The 14,069-nt window shown below is 43.4% G+C and overlaps 1 protein-coding gene across 3 annotated transcripts in view; it reads left to right on the top strand.

The window, feature by feature from the left end:
• The window catches only part of UBE2F (ubiquitin conjugating enzyme E2 F (putative)), a 177,818-nt gene that overhangs the window by 124,787 nt on the left and 38,962 nt on the right, over positions 1 to 14,069 (top strand). For all 3 annotated transcript variants that reach the window (XM_045033077.1, XM_045033075.1, XM_045033076.1), the window contains 2 exons: positions 9,152 to 9,184; positions 12,580 to 12,642. In XM_045033077.1, coding sequence (XP_044889012.1) covers positions 9,152 to 9,184; positions 12,580 to 12,642 — 96 coding nt within the window. The remainder of the gene's footprint in view (positions 1 to 9,151; positions 9,185 to 12,579; positions 12,643 to 14,069) is intronic.

Below are 14,069 nucleotides of genomic sequence, written 5' to 3' on the forward strand. Positions count from 1 at the left end.
AGAGCACCAGAGCAGCAGAACTTTTGTATAGTTGTGATTGGACAGTCCTTCAGTGTAGAGATTTGAATACCTTACATAACTAGTCAGACCAATACTCTCAACTTCTATTTTATTGTTGAGATGAGCCAATAGAACTAATTTAATTACTGAGAGACCAAGAGCTGTTTATAGCCAAATGGCCCTTGGTCACCTCAGGCACATGGCTCCTGAGCAGTGTTTGATGGGCTATAAAATTAGGCTTTCAAAAAGCTCATCACATTTGTCCCTGCATGTCTGAGAAAACTGTTGAGCTACTCCTTGTCAGGAAGACATACTGCAGAAAATCAAATGTCTTCTGGCCAAAGAGAACCAGCCCAAGCCACCACATTCACCAGGTGCGATTCACATCAACTGAGGACCTATTTTCTTTCTTTATACTACTGTTGTCATAAAATGTACTTTCACTTTGAGTCTGATATTTCTCCTTTATCTAGTCTTAAGACTATGGGTTTAAGTGCACTGATTTGATTTCTATAGCGTAACTGCATTACAGACTTTTTGAAGGAGTGACTTTCATTTTTTTAAACTTTATGGGAAAATTAGCTTATAGTGTCCCAGGATATATGAGAGAGACAGAGTGCACCTATCTTGTGTCTCTGGAAAATTAGTGACAGAACACTTATTTAAAAAAAAAAGCCTATGACCTTTAATAATCCCTGCTTCATAAGAAATGTGCAAAAACATACCCTGTTTCTTTTAACTGCTTCTTGCAGATTCTCTGTTTTTTGAATGGCAGTAATTATTGCTCCCAGACATGTAAAAGACATTTCATGAGGATGGCAAAGTACACTAGAAGAATTTAATGAAGCCATTCCTGTTTTCCAAGACTCTTTGCTAATACTTTCTGAATACAGAATTCTTTAGTGGGAGTATATTCCTGTTGACTAGTCTCATGGGGACCATTGCATTTAGTTTTCATTATCATTGTAGTGTTGTTCATTCTGAAGCTTGTTCAGAAATCCGGTGGGAGCGGTGGCTTATAAGAGTCTGCTATGCTGTAATGTAACTGGGGGACAAATATCCAGGGCTCCAGTAAGAAGAAAGTATGTTGTTTTGTGTGCACGCTGTTACAGATTTGGAGCTTGTGACGTACATGGCTGACTGTCTCTCCAAAATGGAAACAGACCTTGGTTACTGCTTCTGAAATTCTTCAGAAACATTCAAATATTACTTTGGAGCAGTGGTCTCCAACCTGTTTAAGCACAAGATCACTTTTTGAATTAAAGTGCAACCCAGGATCTACCCTGCCCCGCTCACTCCATCTCCCCCTCCCTCCGTCACTCGCTCTCCCCACCCTTACTCACTTTCACCAGGCTGGAGCAGAGGGTTGGGGTGCAGGTTCTGGGCTGGGGTCGAGGGGTTCGGAGTGTGCAGGGGCTCTGGGCTGAGCCTCGGACAAGGGGTTGGGGTGCAAGAGGGGGTGAGGGGTATAAGTTCTGGGAGGGAGTTTGTATGCAGGAGGGGGCTCAGGGCTGGGGTAGGGGTGTGGGAGGGGGTTTGGGGTGCTGGCTCCAGGTGGGGGCTCAGAGCTAGGGCAGGAGGTTGGGGTGCGGGCTCCTGCCAGCACTTACCTCGGGTGGCTCCCAGTGGACAGTGCAGCAGGTCTAAGGCAGGCTCCCTGCCTGTGCTGGCCCCCTGCCACTACCAGAAGATACCAGCATGTCCCTGCAGCCCCTGGAGGTCACATGGCTCTGTGCACTGCCCCCCCCTGTAGACACTGCCTCTGCAGCTCCCATTGGCTGCAGTTTCCCATTTCTGGCCAGTGGGAGCTGTGGGGGCAGTGCCTACGGAGCAGTGCATGGAGACACCCCCCTTCCCCCCAATGCAGGGACATGCCAGCCGCTTCCAGGAGTGGTGTGAGGCCAGGGCAGGCAGGGAGCCTTCCTTAGCCCTGCTGTGCCACTGAACTTTTAGCAGCTGGAGACTGTGATCGATTGGCAGACGCTCCATGATCGATTAGTCGATCACGATCTACCGGTTGGTGACAACTGCTTTGGAGGGAAGAAAGTAAATGAGCATAGGAGGAATTGTTTCCCAGTCTTTCTTCCTTCTTTCATGCTAAATGAAGTGTTTTATACTAATATTTTAAATATTCTGTAATCTAGATAAATATAAAGAGAATGATTCACACCTTAAGTAAATTGCTTTCTTTAGGTTAGTAAGTAATACAAATAGTATTTTAAATAAACATTAAGGTTGCAGTGTCAAGCACTATAAATGTCTACTGAGCATGTACAAATAGATTTTTACTGTTGATCTCTACTCTAGTTTAAAAAAAAAAGTAACAGGAGAAGTCTGTGTGTGAATATGACTATTTCCTTTTCTTGATTCCAAGTGATAGATATTTTACCAAATGTCTTGTCAAACATATGTTAGCTACAAGATGCAAAGGTCTCAGTCGTCAATATAATTAACTAGAGTCTATTAGATAAGAAGTACTCCTTAAGAGTTTTCTTTAGGGAGTTTCCATGGTGTAGTTCTTTAGCTGCTTTTGTCTGACTTTTTTAATTAAATAAAACGTTAAATACGTCTTTCGTGTAAAAGGAAAATCTTACTTGGTAATTTACATTTTTACACACTGAAAAACACTGTAGTTAGTCTTTCAGAAATCTGAGAACATAGTTATACAAGTGAAAGGCAATGTTTCAAAGGCATAATTTTGATGTAGGTTTGATAGCAGATTGTGAAATGGGTGTGAGTTACCTACCTCCTAAGGTTGGCGACTAGAACAGAAGAAAGTCTTCCTAACAAATGAGATGCTTTAAAATTCTTTAATCTCAAGAGAAACTATTTCACAAGCAGCACTTTGTATTTTAAGTCACTATTGCTAAATTTGAAAGGGAGGCATTTTGGAGTTGCAATTTTTTCCTTATTTGGGGTGGCATAAATAAATCTGTAGGGCGTTTTTGGTGTTTTCAAAGTAATGATTTTTAGACCAACACAAGCATGAAACAATGTGACAGGGCAAAGAGAGAGAGAGATCTTCATCAATCAGCCTTTGTGCTGACATGTTGATCTTCTGATATGCCTTACCTTGGATTCACCATGCTTTGGCCCAAACAATTTCAGCAGTAAGTGATGGTCACGCTCTTGGTCAGCATGCCAGGGACTGCACCATTGACCTCCAGAGCCACAGCATTCTGCGGGGCTCATGTTATGTTTGTTTTTATTTTAATAATTTTGATTTATATGCAAACAAAGTTTTATTTAACCACGTAGGTATATTTGTCAGTTATAAAACACACTCCATACAAATATAAAAAATAATAAATCAAAATAAAAAATAGATACTTTTTTTTTAACATTTGCTGCATAAAATAGCCCACATCCTAATAATACCAATCATCTTGCATCTCCCCTAGCCCCCAAAGCCCGGTTAAATAGATGGGATTTGTGATGTGCTCTGACAACGTACAACCTTGCAAATCTGCATATTTAATAGGCAAAATCCTGTGTTCTCTGGAGCCAGCTTGACCTAAATACAGTATCTAGGGTCCTGAATTCTAAAGAACCTCAGTTCAGCAGAGGGGAAATTTTGGGACACCTTAAGATAAATTATCAGCAGGGGAATAGTTAACGATATGCTGAAATTTAAATTGTCGCTATTTTTCTTAGAATTAGTATCCTGCAGATGCCACTGCACTAGTTTGCGCTCTTGGTTCCCATTTGGATTGTTTTGTCACAACCAGAAGAGCAAGAAACCTAAGGTCCCCTCCCTCCCAGACCCCCCTCCCAAAAAAAGGCTTCAATTTTGTCTAGCACAATTCTTCATCAAGTTCTACAGCCACCGACTGCAGTCACATACTCTATGGGTGGTTGTTAATACACAAACTGCTAGTTTCTTCCCACTTTTCAGAGGAACAAATACTGTTATACTTTTTTATGCAGGTATAGTATTCATGATTTAAAAATACACTTTGCATGTTCCTTCTATTTTTAGTTCTTCTATTTATTCACAGATTCACGAATTTCCAATGGGTCCCTAACCCGTTTGGGTCTCCCAGCAGTCTACTGACTATAATTGTTTGACATGTTTCATTGTTTTCTGCATAAGTAGCCTATATGTATGTACTATTGGCAGTCAAAATCCCATATATTGATGTATACAAACATACATGTACAGTGTGACCTTTTTACACAGGGCTAAATTTTTGGTTGGCTCTGTGCCAGTGTGGTAGAATGATGAAGTGGGCACAGGGAGCCTTTTCCTCTTCAATGCATTTGCACTGTAGAGGAAACCATAACAAAGCCCTGGCTGGGATGATTTAGTTGGGATTGGCCCTACTTTGAGCAGGGGCTTGGACTAGATTACCTCCTGATGACCATAGAGATTCATTGCCATGGAAGCAAATCCCAAATAGTAGCAGTGATGGGAGCCTTTCACATTTATAAAATGATAGCTGTTATAAAAGATTCACTGTTATCACAAACTACTAGGAAAACTGACCCGATCCTTGGCAGGAGTAACTTGGTTTTGTTTCCACAGTGATTATTCATGACGACTTGATTAACATACTGTCCCTTGTCAGCTTCTTGGTTTCCTTAAACAATGTGTTGAAGTTCAGCCAACATTCTTTCATGTAGCGATCTTCCCAGGACACAGGCGCTTTCTCCATTTTACAGTTGGGTTAGCCTAGCTACAGCACTAAGAGTGTTTACCAAGTGCATGGCGGTAGTGACGGCCTATCTCGGGCGTTGGGGTATCCAGATTTACCAATACCTCGACTGGCTGGTGAAAGGCAACGTCAAGGCTCAGGTCCAACATGACATCACTGTACTACAAGCCACGTGCCGCTCCTTGAAACTACTGGTCACCACAAAAAGTCCACGTTAATTCCAGTTCAAAGGATAGAATTCATCGGGAGCTTGCTCAACTCGACCCGGGCAAGAGCGTTCCTGCCATTAGACAGGTTTCAGACCCTGATGGACCTCGTCGTGGAAGTGTCTAGTTTTCCCCTGACAACAGCCCAGATGTGCCTGCGCCTACTAGGCCACAATGCAGCTTGCACATACATGGTCCGCCATGCCAGACTCCGCATGCGGTCCCTGCAGCAATGGCTGGCATCGACCTATTCCCAATCCAGGGACCACCTGGAAAAGATCATAACCATTCCTCCGGCAGTTCTCACCCCGCTGCGATGGTGGACCGATCGCAAGAAGGTCCTGGAAGGAGCCCTATTCGACAGTCCCGCTCCAATTGTCGAGCTAGTGTTGGACGCCTCGGACCTTGGTTGGGGGTGCACCTTGAACATCTCCAGACCCAGGGGATGTGAACCCTGGAGGAGACAACGTTACACATAAATGTCAAGGAGCTCAGAGCGGTCTGGCTGGCCTGTGGGGTCTTCCTCCCGCACCTGTTGGGCAATGTGGCGAGAGTCCTGACGGACAATATGGCCTCGATGTTCTACATCAACAGGGAAGGAGGACACGCTTGTCGGCTCTGCCAAGAGGCGCTCCATCTCTGGGACTTCTGCATCGGCCACGGCATCCATCTGGAATCATAACCTCCCTGGCATCAGGAATGCCCTAGCAGGGACTTCTTCTCTTACCATGAGTGGTTGCTCCACCCAGAGGTGGCCCGCATGATCTTCCAGAGGTGGGGAACTCCGTAAGTAGATCTGTTTGTCACCAGACAAAACAGAAAGTGCCATTGGTTTTGCAGGGCCTGAGCAAAGTCTCCCTCTCCAATGCCTTTCTCCTGTCATGGGCCAAGGGTCTGATGTACGCGTTCCCTCTGATCCCTCTGGTCAGTCGGGTCCTAGTAAAGATCAAGAGGGACAAGGCACAGGTTATCGTGATTGCCCCTGCGTGCGTCTTGCCAGCACTGGTTCAGCATGCTCATGAACATGACGGTGGCCCCTCCCTGGCCCCTTCCCTACCATCCAGACCTGCTGTCACAGGATCACAGTCGGCTTCTACACCCCAACTTCAAGTCTCGACGCCTCTTGGTGTGGATGCTCCGTGATTGAACCTGGAGGAGTGTATCTGCTCGGAGGAGGTCCAGCAGGTCCTCCTGGGAAGTAGGAAGCCATCCACAAGACTAACATACCTGGCTAAGTGGATGAGGTTTTCCCACTGGGCGTCGGAGCATGGCATTTCTCCCTTGCGTTCTTCAGTGCAGTCATCTTGGATTACTTATTGCAGCTCAGGAACCGGGGTCTGGCGCATTCTTCCATCAGAGTGCACCTTGCGGCCATCTCCGCATTCCAGCAGCCAATCCAAGGTCAGACGGTCTTTTCTAATGACATGACTGTCGGGTTCCTGAGGGGCCTCGAGAGGTTTTACCCGCAGGTACGAGCCACTGGGTTTCTGCTCCCTTTCCTATTTGTCCTGGAAGGTTGTTTTCTTGGTGGCAGTGACATCGGTGAGACAAGTCTCAGCAATTAAGGCCTTCATCTTGGAACAGCCTTACATGGTGTTTTAGAAGGACAAGGTCCAGCTGTGACCCCACCCAGCCTTCCTGCCGAAGGTGGTATCTTCCTTCCACATGAGACAGGATGTATTCCTGCCAGTGTTCTGTCCCAAGCCGCACAAGACTGCCAAGAAGAGACGTGTGCACGTGCTGGATGTCCGGAGGGCCGTGGCTTTTTACTTGTAGCATACCAAGCCTTTCCGTAAATTGACCCAGCTGTTTATCGCTACAGCGGATAGGAGGAAGGACCTTCCGTTTTTTTTGCGGAGGATTTCCAGCTGGATCACCTCTTGCAGAAAGCGCTCTTGCAAGCTAGCAAAGGTCCTTCCGCCGCCAATTGTCAGGGCCCATTCAACTAGAGTGCAGGCGTCCTTGGCAGCTTTCCTGGCATACATCCCAATCCAGGACATCTGTAGAGCCGCAACGTGGTCCTCGGTCCACCCACTCATGTCTCATTATGCCATCACTCAGCAGGCTAGAGATGATGCTGCATTCGGCAGAGCTGTATTACAATCGGCGCAGCCATGAACTCCTACCCGCCTCAACAGGAACTGCTGGGAGTCACCTAATACGGAATGGACATGAGCAAGCACTCGAAGAAAAGACAATTACCTTTTCTGTAACTGGGGCTCATGGCCGTTCCACGACCCGCCTTCCTTCTCCACTGTCGGAGTGTCTGGCAAGAAGGAACTGAGCATGGGGGGAGCTGGCAGCGCCCCTTATACCGTGCCATACAGGCGCCACTCCAGAGGGCACCAGATCCGGTCCCCTACGGATACTGCTCAGGGAAAAACTTCTGGCACCGGTGCCTGTGGCAAGCACACACACCTAATGTAGAATGGACATGAGCAACACATCTTGAGGAACACCGGTTATGGAAAGGGTAACTGTCTTTTCTCCCTCTTTCCAAACACTTTTGTTTTCTGGCCCTGAAAATGAATGATAGCATGCTAATTGGATCATTTCTGGTGAGGATGACTGCTCACCACCACATTCTTAAGAATTCTAGGCTATTTGTGCTCCTTAAACATCTGAAATTTCTACTCTTTTACTATGAATTTAAACAATAATGTTTCGTCCGTGTGGAATACCTTAGTGACTTCAAGAGGTTTGCAGTGTTTACTAGCACTGATGACTTTAGAAACTCCATTAGATGAAAGTGCTGAACAAGCTACAGTATTATTCCCTAATGTTACTTTGCTGATCTGCATGATTAAAAATAGATGAACAGAGCATGTTTTTGTATAAAATACATACAGGGCCAGGGAAAATGGGGTAGTAACAAACAAAAAAACAAAAATCTATTGATCAGATAATGCTGACACCATGTCCTCTGCCAGCCTTTGTAATCAGTACTATTGATAGTTATTAAGGTATTGTAAATGTAACAGCTCATCATTTTAACTAAGTTCTGAGAGACCAGAGTAGTAAACAAGCTAAAATGCATCCATTTTTTCAACCTTTTTTATAAGCAATATTGCAAGATGTTAAATGAGCATAAATGCATTTTGTTTTCTATGCCATAGTAAGAAGGTCTATTTCTCTAAGGGTTTGTCTGCACGGCCAAAAAAGGTGTGCGTTGAGATTAGGACAACTAACTCACCTGAGCTCTCCAGGTGTAAAATCCTAGTGGAGTCACAGCACTGTAGTTTTACTGTGAGGTGAACTAGGTGAGGTCAGTCACAGGCTAGCGGGCATAGTGGTGACTTTGTCTATCTCATGGTAAAAACTACAGTGCCTCATCTCCAATACGTGTAAGATATCTTGCTATATAAAACCCACCTTTTTTTAAAAATTGAAGACATACTCCGATAGAAGGTTTTCTAGAAACTCTGTTTTACAGTCTCTGATTCAGTTAATTGTAGTAATGTCTTATCACTTAATCTTGCTCATTGTTTGTCAGCCTGTGAAATTTGTAACTCAGGACACACACCTGTAGGCCAGACACTAATGGAGCTGGAGTTAAGGAAAATCTTACATCAAATGAGGGAGTCTCAAGGGGCAACACTTCCATCTACTTCACTGATTTCTTACTGTGAATCTGTAATTGCACATTGACTGTCCCTATTCAGTTTAAGAAAACTTGGAGGTAGAGGTGAGCAAATAATTTGCAATCAATAATTAATTTGAAAAATGTAGCCTCTTCTCCTACTTCCAGAATATTCGCATACAGATCAGTTTTCTCAAATTTGATATTTCGTGTCTATTTGACAAATATTTTGTTACATTTTTGTATTGTATGGATTAATCATGTACAGTTCACCACAAGTATCTGATACCTCCTATTTGAATTCTGAGCTGTGATGCTCAGTTTTTATTGGCATGGTCAGTCAGTTGGCATTGTTTCTTTTCTTTGAACACAGAAGGGGTGTGAGTGTGGCGGCAGAGAGTGAATATTTATACAAAATTTTAAAATGGATGTGTTTATGTTCACAGAAAAATTATTCACCGTGCTCTACTTGTACTTGATGATGGGTTTTAAATGTGTCGAAGGTGCTTAAAGCCCTGGATAAGTGCTTTTTTGCATGTTATATTTTGAAATAAATATTGGGATATAAAGAAAAGCCACCCAGTACTCTCCTCCTTTCCTAGATTAAAGACTTTCCATCATTTTGCTGGGTTAATAGAAATGTAAAGGATGTTAAAATGTACAAAATACTTTAAATGCACATGACTGATTCTGTTGTTTTTCCTTTTCAGGATGTTGTTTGGGGATTGAACTCTTTATTTACAGTAAGTAAGATGATGCAATGGATACAGCTACATTTTTGTTTTCCTTGCCAGGTGGTTTTTGAAGTTACTTGGTATAGACCTGATTCAGTGTGTCTTATGGTTAATTTTTGTGTTCCTCCTGTCTTTAGTGGTGTTTAATTAGCCCCGTATATTAGCTAACCATGGGGATTATCATACAGAAGGGCATATGCTGCCTTCTTAATATTTCTTTTTACTTACAGTTATAAATCTATGGTGCGGCCTTTGGTAACAAGTTGTGTAGGGTTTTCCACAAATCCTAAATTCCTTCAGTGAGTTATTGTGCGGAGTTAGGGGAAGGAATGTGAGGATTACTCTGGTAGATAATTGGCATTGCTGTACCCCTGAAAAATTGAGGGTTGGGATAAACAATTGCCCAATATAGGTTCCATTATTGACAATTATAATCAATAAACACATGTTGAAGGAGACAGGAGCTCCAAGGATCTCCCACCCCCAGAATGAGAATAGGGCCTGACACTGAATTAAAACATGAGATTGCCCCGTGGAATCCCACATCACATGAAAGGAGTTGGCAGGAACAGGAAGCCCGAGTCTCTTATTTACAAGAGGTAGCTGCAGGAAGTGGAGGGAACATGTAAAACCCTGGATTAATGTCAGGAACAGGCAGGACTGGAGCCAGCAATCCTCACCTCAGATATACAACAGAAGCCAAGAAACTGCCCCCACTGATAGGTTAGAGGCAAGTCAAGGTAGCCCTCCTCCCCTCTGAGGCAGAGGTATGGAGTGTGACTGTCATGGATAACCCTTGCTGCTGCCTGGTGGAAGTGGGAAGGTCAAGGGAGGAGAGCAGAGGGATCATGGTCAAGCGGAGCACTCATTGCCATTACGCCCTTCAACTGCAGTAAGAGTCACCATAGCTTCTCCAAAGAGCTACCCTAGTGCACAGTGAAGCACCTGGGACAGGGAGCAGAGTTGCTGGCAGTGTCTGCCAAGCTCTATTTCCTCAAGCTTCAGCTCAGACAGAAGGATTCTGTCCCTCATTTCCTGAAGGAGGAACTGGCTAGCTGAACCATCACTGCTACCACAAGGAATATTTTTCTAAAATGTGTTGAATAGACAAATTATGGCTGCAGGGCCCTGGGAAACAGAGCTTTCATGGGCCAATGAGGCTTAATTTTCCTGGATTAGGGTCTTTAGTAAATTAATTTATAAAAAGATTGGAGAGCACATGCCTTTTCAATTCAGAGTAATTGTGTTTGTGCTGTATTCTAAATAACTAAAATAGGGTGAGTCTGTTTTAGAGAAACAAAGAGTGCAATCCTGCAATAGAAATACACACAAAACTTCTATACAGTGTGATCATCTGAAAAGAGTGATGATTGTGTATGACAGACTACAGAGATTTGTAATGTCCTAGAAGACTCTCAGCTTCACAGCCTGCAGCTTGGATTTCCCCTGTGCATATGCTCAAAGGCTTTTTGTAAATAATTAAGCTTTCAAAAGCTGGTGTGGGCTTGTTTCTAGAAAGAAAGGAAGGTAGGTGAATGATTGAGAGTCTTGCTCAGCTTTTGGTTTGGAAAGGACATTGAAACTTGTAAATTTGTTGGGGAAAAAAAAATCAATGACCGTAGAGATTCATTGCCGTGGAAGCAAATCCCAGATAGTGGCAGTGATGGGAGCCTTTCACACTTATAAAATGATAGCTGTTATAAAAGATTCACTGTTACCACAAACTACTAGGAAAACTGACACGAGACTGGACCAGAGAGACTTGGTTTTGTTTCCATAGTGATTGTTCATTATTTTCCATGATGACTTGATTAACACACTGTCTCTTGTCAGCTTCTTGGTTTCCTTAAACAATGTGTTGATGTTCAGTCTTTCTGCAAATACGGCACAAATAGCAGTGCAGGTGATACATATTACAGACACTATGCAAGCCATGCCAGTAAGCTGAAGAATGCACGTGGTAATAGGTAATAATTGGAGATATACCAATCTCCTAGAACTGGAAGGGACCTTGAAAGGTCATTGAGTCCAGCCCCCTGCCTTCACTAGCAGGACCAATTTTTGCCCCAGATCCCTAAGTGGCCTCCTCAAGGATTGAACTCACAACCCTGGGTTTAGCAGGCCAATGCTCAAACCACTGAGCTATCCCTCCCCCCATGCAGTGTTGTCAGCTAAAAGGAGACAGCTGCTTTTTCTGAGGGAGGAATTATTGAGAGATGGATGTGTAGAAGTAAAATTTAGAAAGTTTAAAATGACTGTATATAACCCTTTCATACAGTCACCTTCAGCACCCCCACGTTTCTCTTTTTTTTTTAGTTCAGAACACCAGTTTTCCTGGATTTACAGAACAAAATTCAGAAGAAATAATATTGAGGCTATGTGATGTGGCCCAGCATTAGAAGGTCACACCCTTTGTTGCCTCTCTAAGCTGAACTGTACACCCAGAGAGAGAGAGTGAGAGCGGCATGTTAAGGTGCTGTCTGTGATGAGTAAGCAGCAGCAGGAAGCTCCAGAGATTCTTCTGCCTGTAGCAATTTGATGGGTGGGGAGTAATGTGTAGGGATGTGGAGGCGGGGTAGCAGGGACCAGATCATGGGGGGCAGAGATGGGAATCATGGGCAGTTATTGGCACCCCAGCCTCGCACTCAGAGCTGCTTTGTCTTCTACCTTCTATGTCTCTGCTTCTACTCCCCCTTGTCCCTGCTTCTACCCCCACCACTCCCCTCCGGCTCTCTGCTTCTCCCACCACCTGCCTTACCTCCACCACTACTACCCTATTCCTGCAGTGCCTGCTGCTTCCCCCACTCTGTTCTCCCCGTTTCCCCCCTAAAACTCTCTAAGGTTTTCATGTCTCTCAGACTCCAGACGACACAATCTCCCCACTCAGGAAGTTACACTGATGCCTCTAATATCTGTAACCAGCAGCAGGGGCCACCAGAGAGATTCCTCTGCCAGCAGCACCACCCAGTTTGTGGGGCTGATTTTCCTCTAAATCATATTTTTCTAGTTTTCCACTTTTCACCAAAATCAATGGGGCTCCGCCAATTGATACCTAGAACATTCCTGGAAAGTTTGTACTTGATCAGAGGTGATAGTCAAAAATAATCGTGTGATATCCAGACAATCAGAAAAATGCCATCAAGTTGAGTGTAGAGCCTTGCTTCACTTGGCCAATAATTAATCAAGGGTTGGATTGTGACCACCAGACTCGTTTGAATTTACCCCCCATAGGATCTAAAACAGAGATCTGGAGGGATAAAAGAAGCAATTTCACTAAACCTACTGCATTTGCTGGCCTCATCTGATGTGTTTCATCACACTAAATATATTTTCAACCTCTTATATAATATAACTAGATAGTTATTTTTTTCTTACTTAAAAAAAATCACCTGGCTCTTTTCCAGGATCTCTTGAATTTTGATGATCCTTTGAATATTGAGGCTGCAGAACATCATTTGCGGGACAAGGTGAGTCAACAGCTTACTGAAGGTGTTTTGTTCCCAAACCAGTATACACCTTGTGCTTTAGTGTTCTAAATCAGTGCTTTCCTCGCCTTCTGATAATGGGAAGATGAGTGACTCAATATACCAGCTTTTTTAACAAAATGTAAGAAGACAAACTTCTTATAATAGTGATGATTCCAGTATATTGTGCTTATTTGTCAGACCATGATCCATTACACATATTTTGCTATGTTAAAACTTACGCAGATGTAATTGATCTCACTCTTTCAAAGGTACACTTTCCAGTAAGAGTCCAATGTATTCTGTAGATCAAATGGTCATTTATGGTTCTGAAGCTGTTACCTCATACTGCCTTAAATTTACATTACTGTCTTTGAGCAGACCACCTCCTCTGCCTCCCCTAAAGAGACACCTGTTTCTTGTGTAAGTCTTACACAACCCCTGCATTGTATGTTTTTCATTAAGCCAGAGGGAACAGGAAGCATTTAAGGATGATGAGTAGTCCTGCTCTTGTCAAAACAGTGCTCACTGATCCAATTTTTTCCATATAATATATCAGTGCATATTCCTGTGACATATAGTCGGAGAGGAGAGAAACCAAACAAGATGTTTCTACTGTTTTGTGGAGTCTCAAAATTATGTCTTGTTCAGCACACATTGTCTAGGGACACGCTATAATTCATATATACATGCAGACTCTCCTATGTATAGCAACTTTCATTTGAACTAGTTTAAAATCAATTTATCATGGAGGGTTGATGAAGGCACTTGAGATCTTAGTGAGTCTTTAACATGATTTTATGTGGAAGCTTTTGCAGAAGATTGGCTAGAGATGTCCTGCATAGCTTCAGTTTCCCATTTTAGCCTGAATTAGTTGTACTTTTGGGGCCTTGGAGCTCTTATGGTTTAGTGTTGAATTGCAGATTAACCTCTTCTGGCTTTTTTGTTGTTGTTGTTCAAGTTAAGCATAATGATTAAAGAAATTCTCCAGATTAATAGTGATTGGAAGAGTTCAATTAAAACAAGAAGTCAACCATCAAGTACAATTTCTTTAAGAGAAGTGCCAGTATATCTAGCTTAGTTTTCCCACTATTTCTTATAACAATATAGTACAGTAAATTCTGGTATTAATCTGTGTTTATGCTTTTTAGAAAAAGAGTGGTAATAATTGGAGATATACCACTCTCCTAGAACTGGAAGGGACCTCGAAAGGTCATCGAGTCCAGCCCCTGCCTTTACTAGCAGGACCAATTTTTGCCCCAGATCCCTAAGTGTCCTCCTCAAGGATTGAACTCACAACCCTGGGTTTAGCAGGCCAATGCTCAAACCACTGAGCTATCCCTCCTGAGTGGAGATACTCAGCAGGAAATTGGGAAAGTTTTAGTCCAGCTCCTGCTCTGAGTTCCACTTTTAAGGAATTTATTCCCTGG

This window comes from Mauremys mutica, chromosome 10 (assembly GCF_020497125.1).
Source record: "Mauremys mutica isolate MM-2020 ecotype Southern chromosome 10, ASM2049712v1, whole genome shotgun sequence".
Taxonomy (NCBI): domain Eukaryota; kingdom Metazoa; phylum Chordata; order Testudines; family Geoemydidae; genus Mauremys; species Mauremys mutica.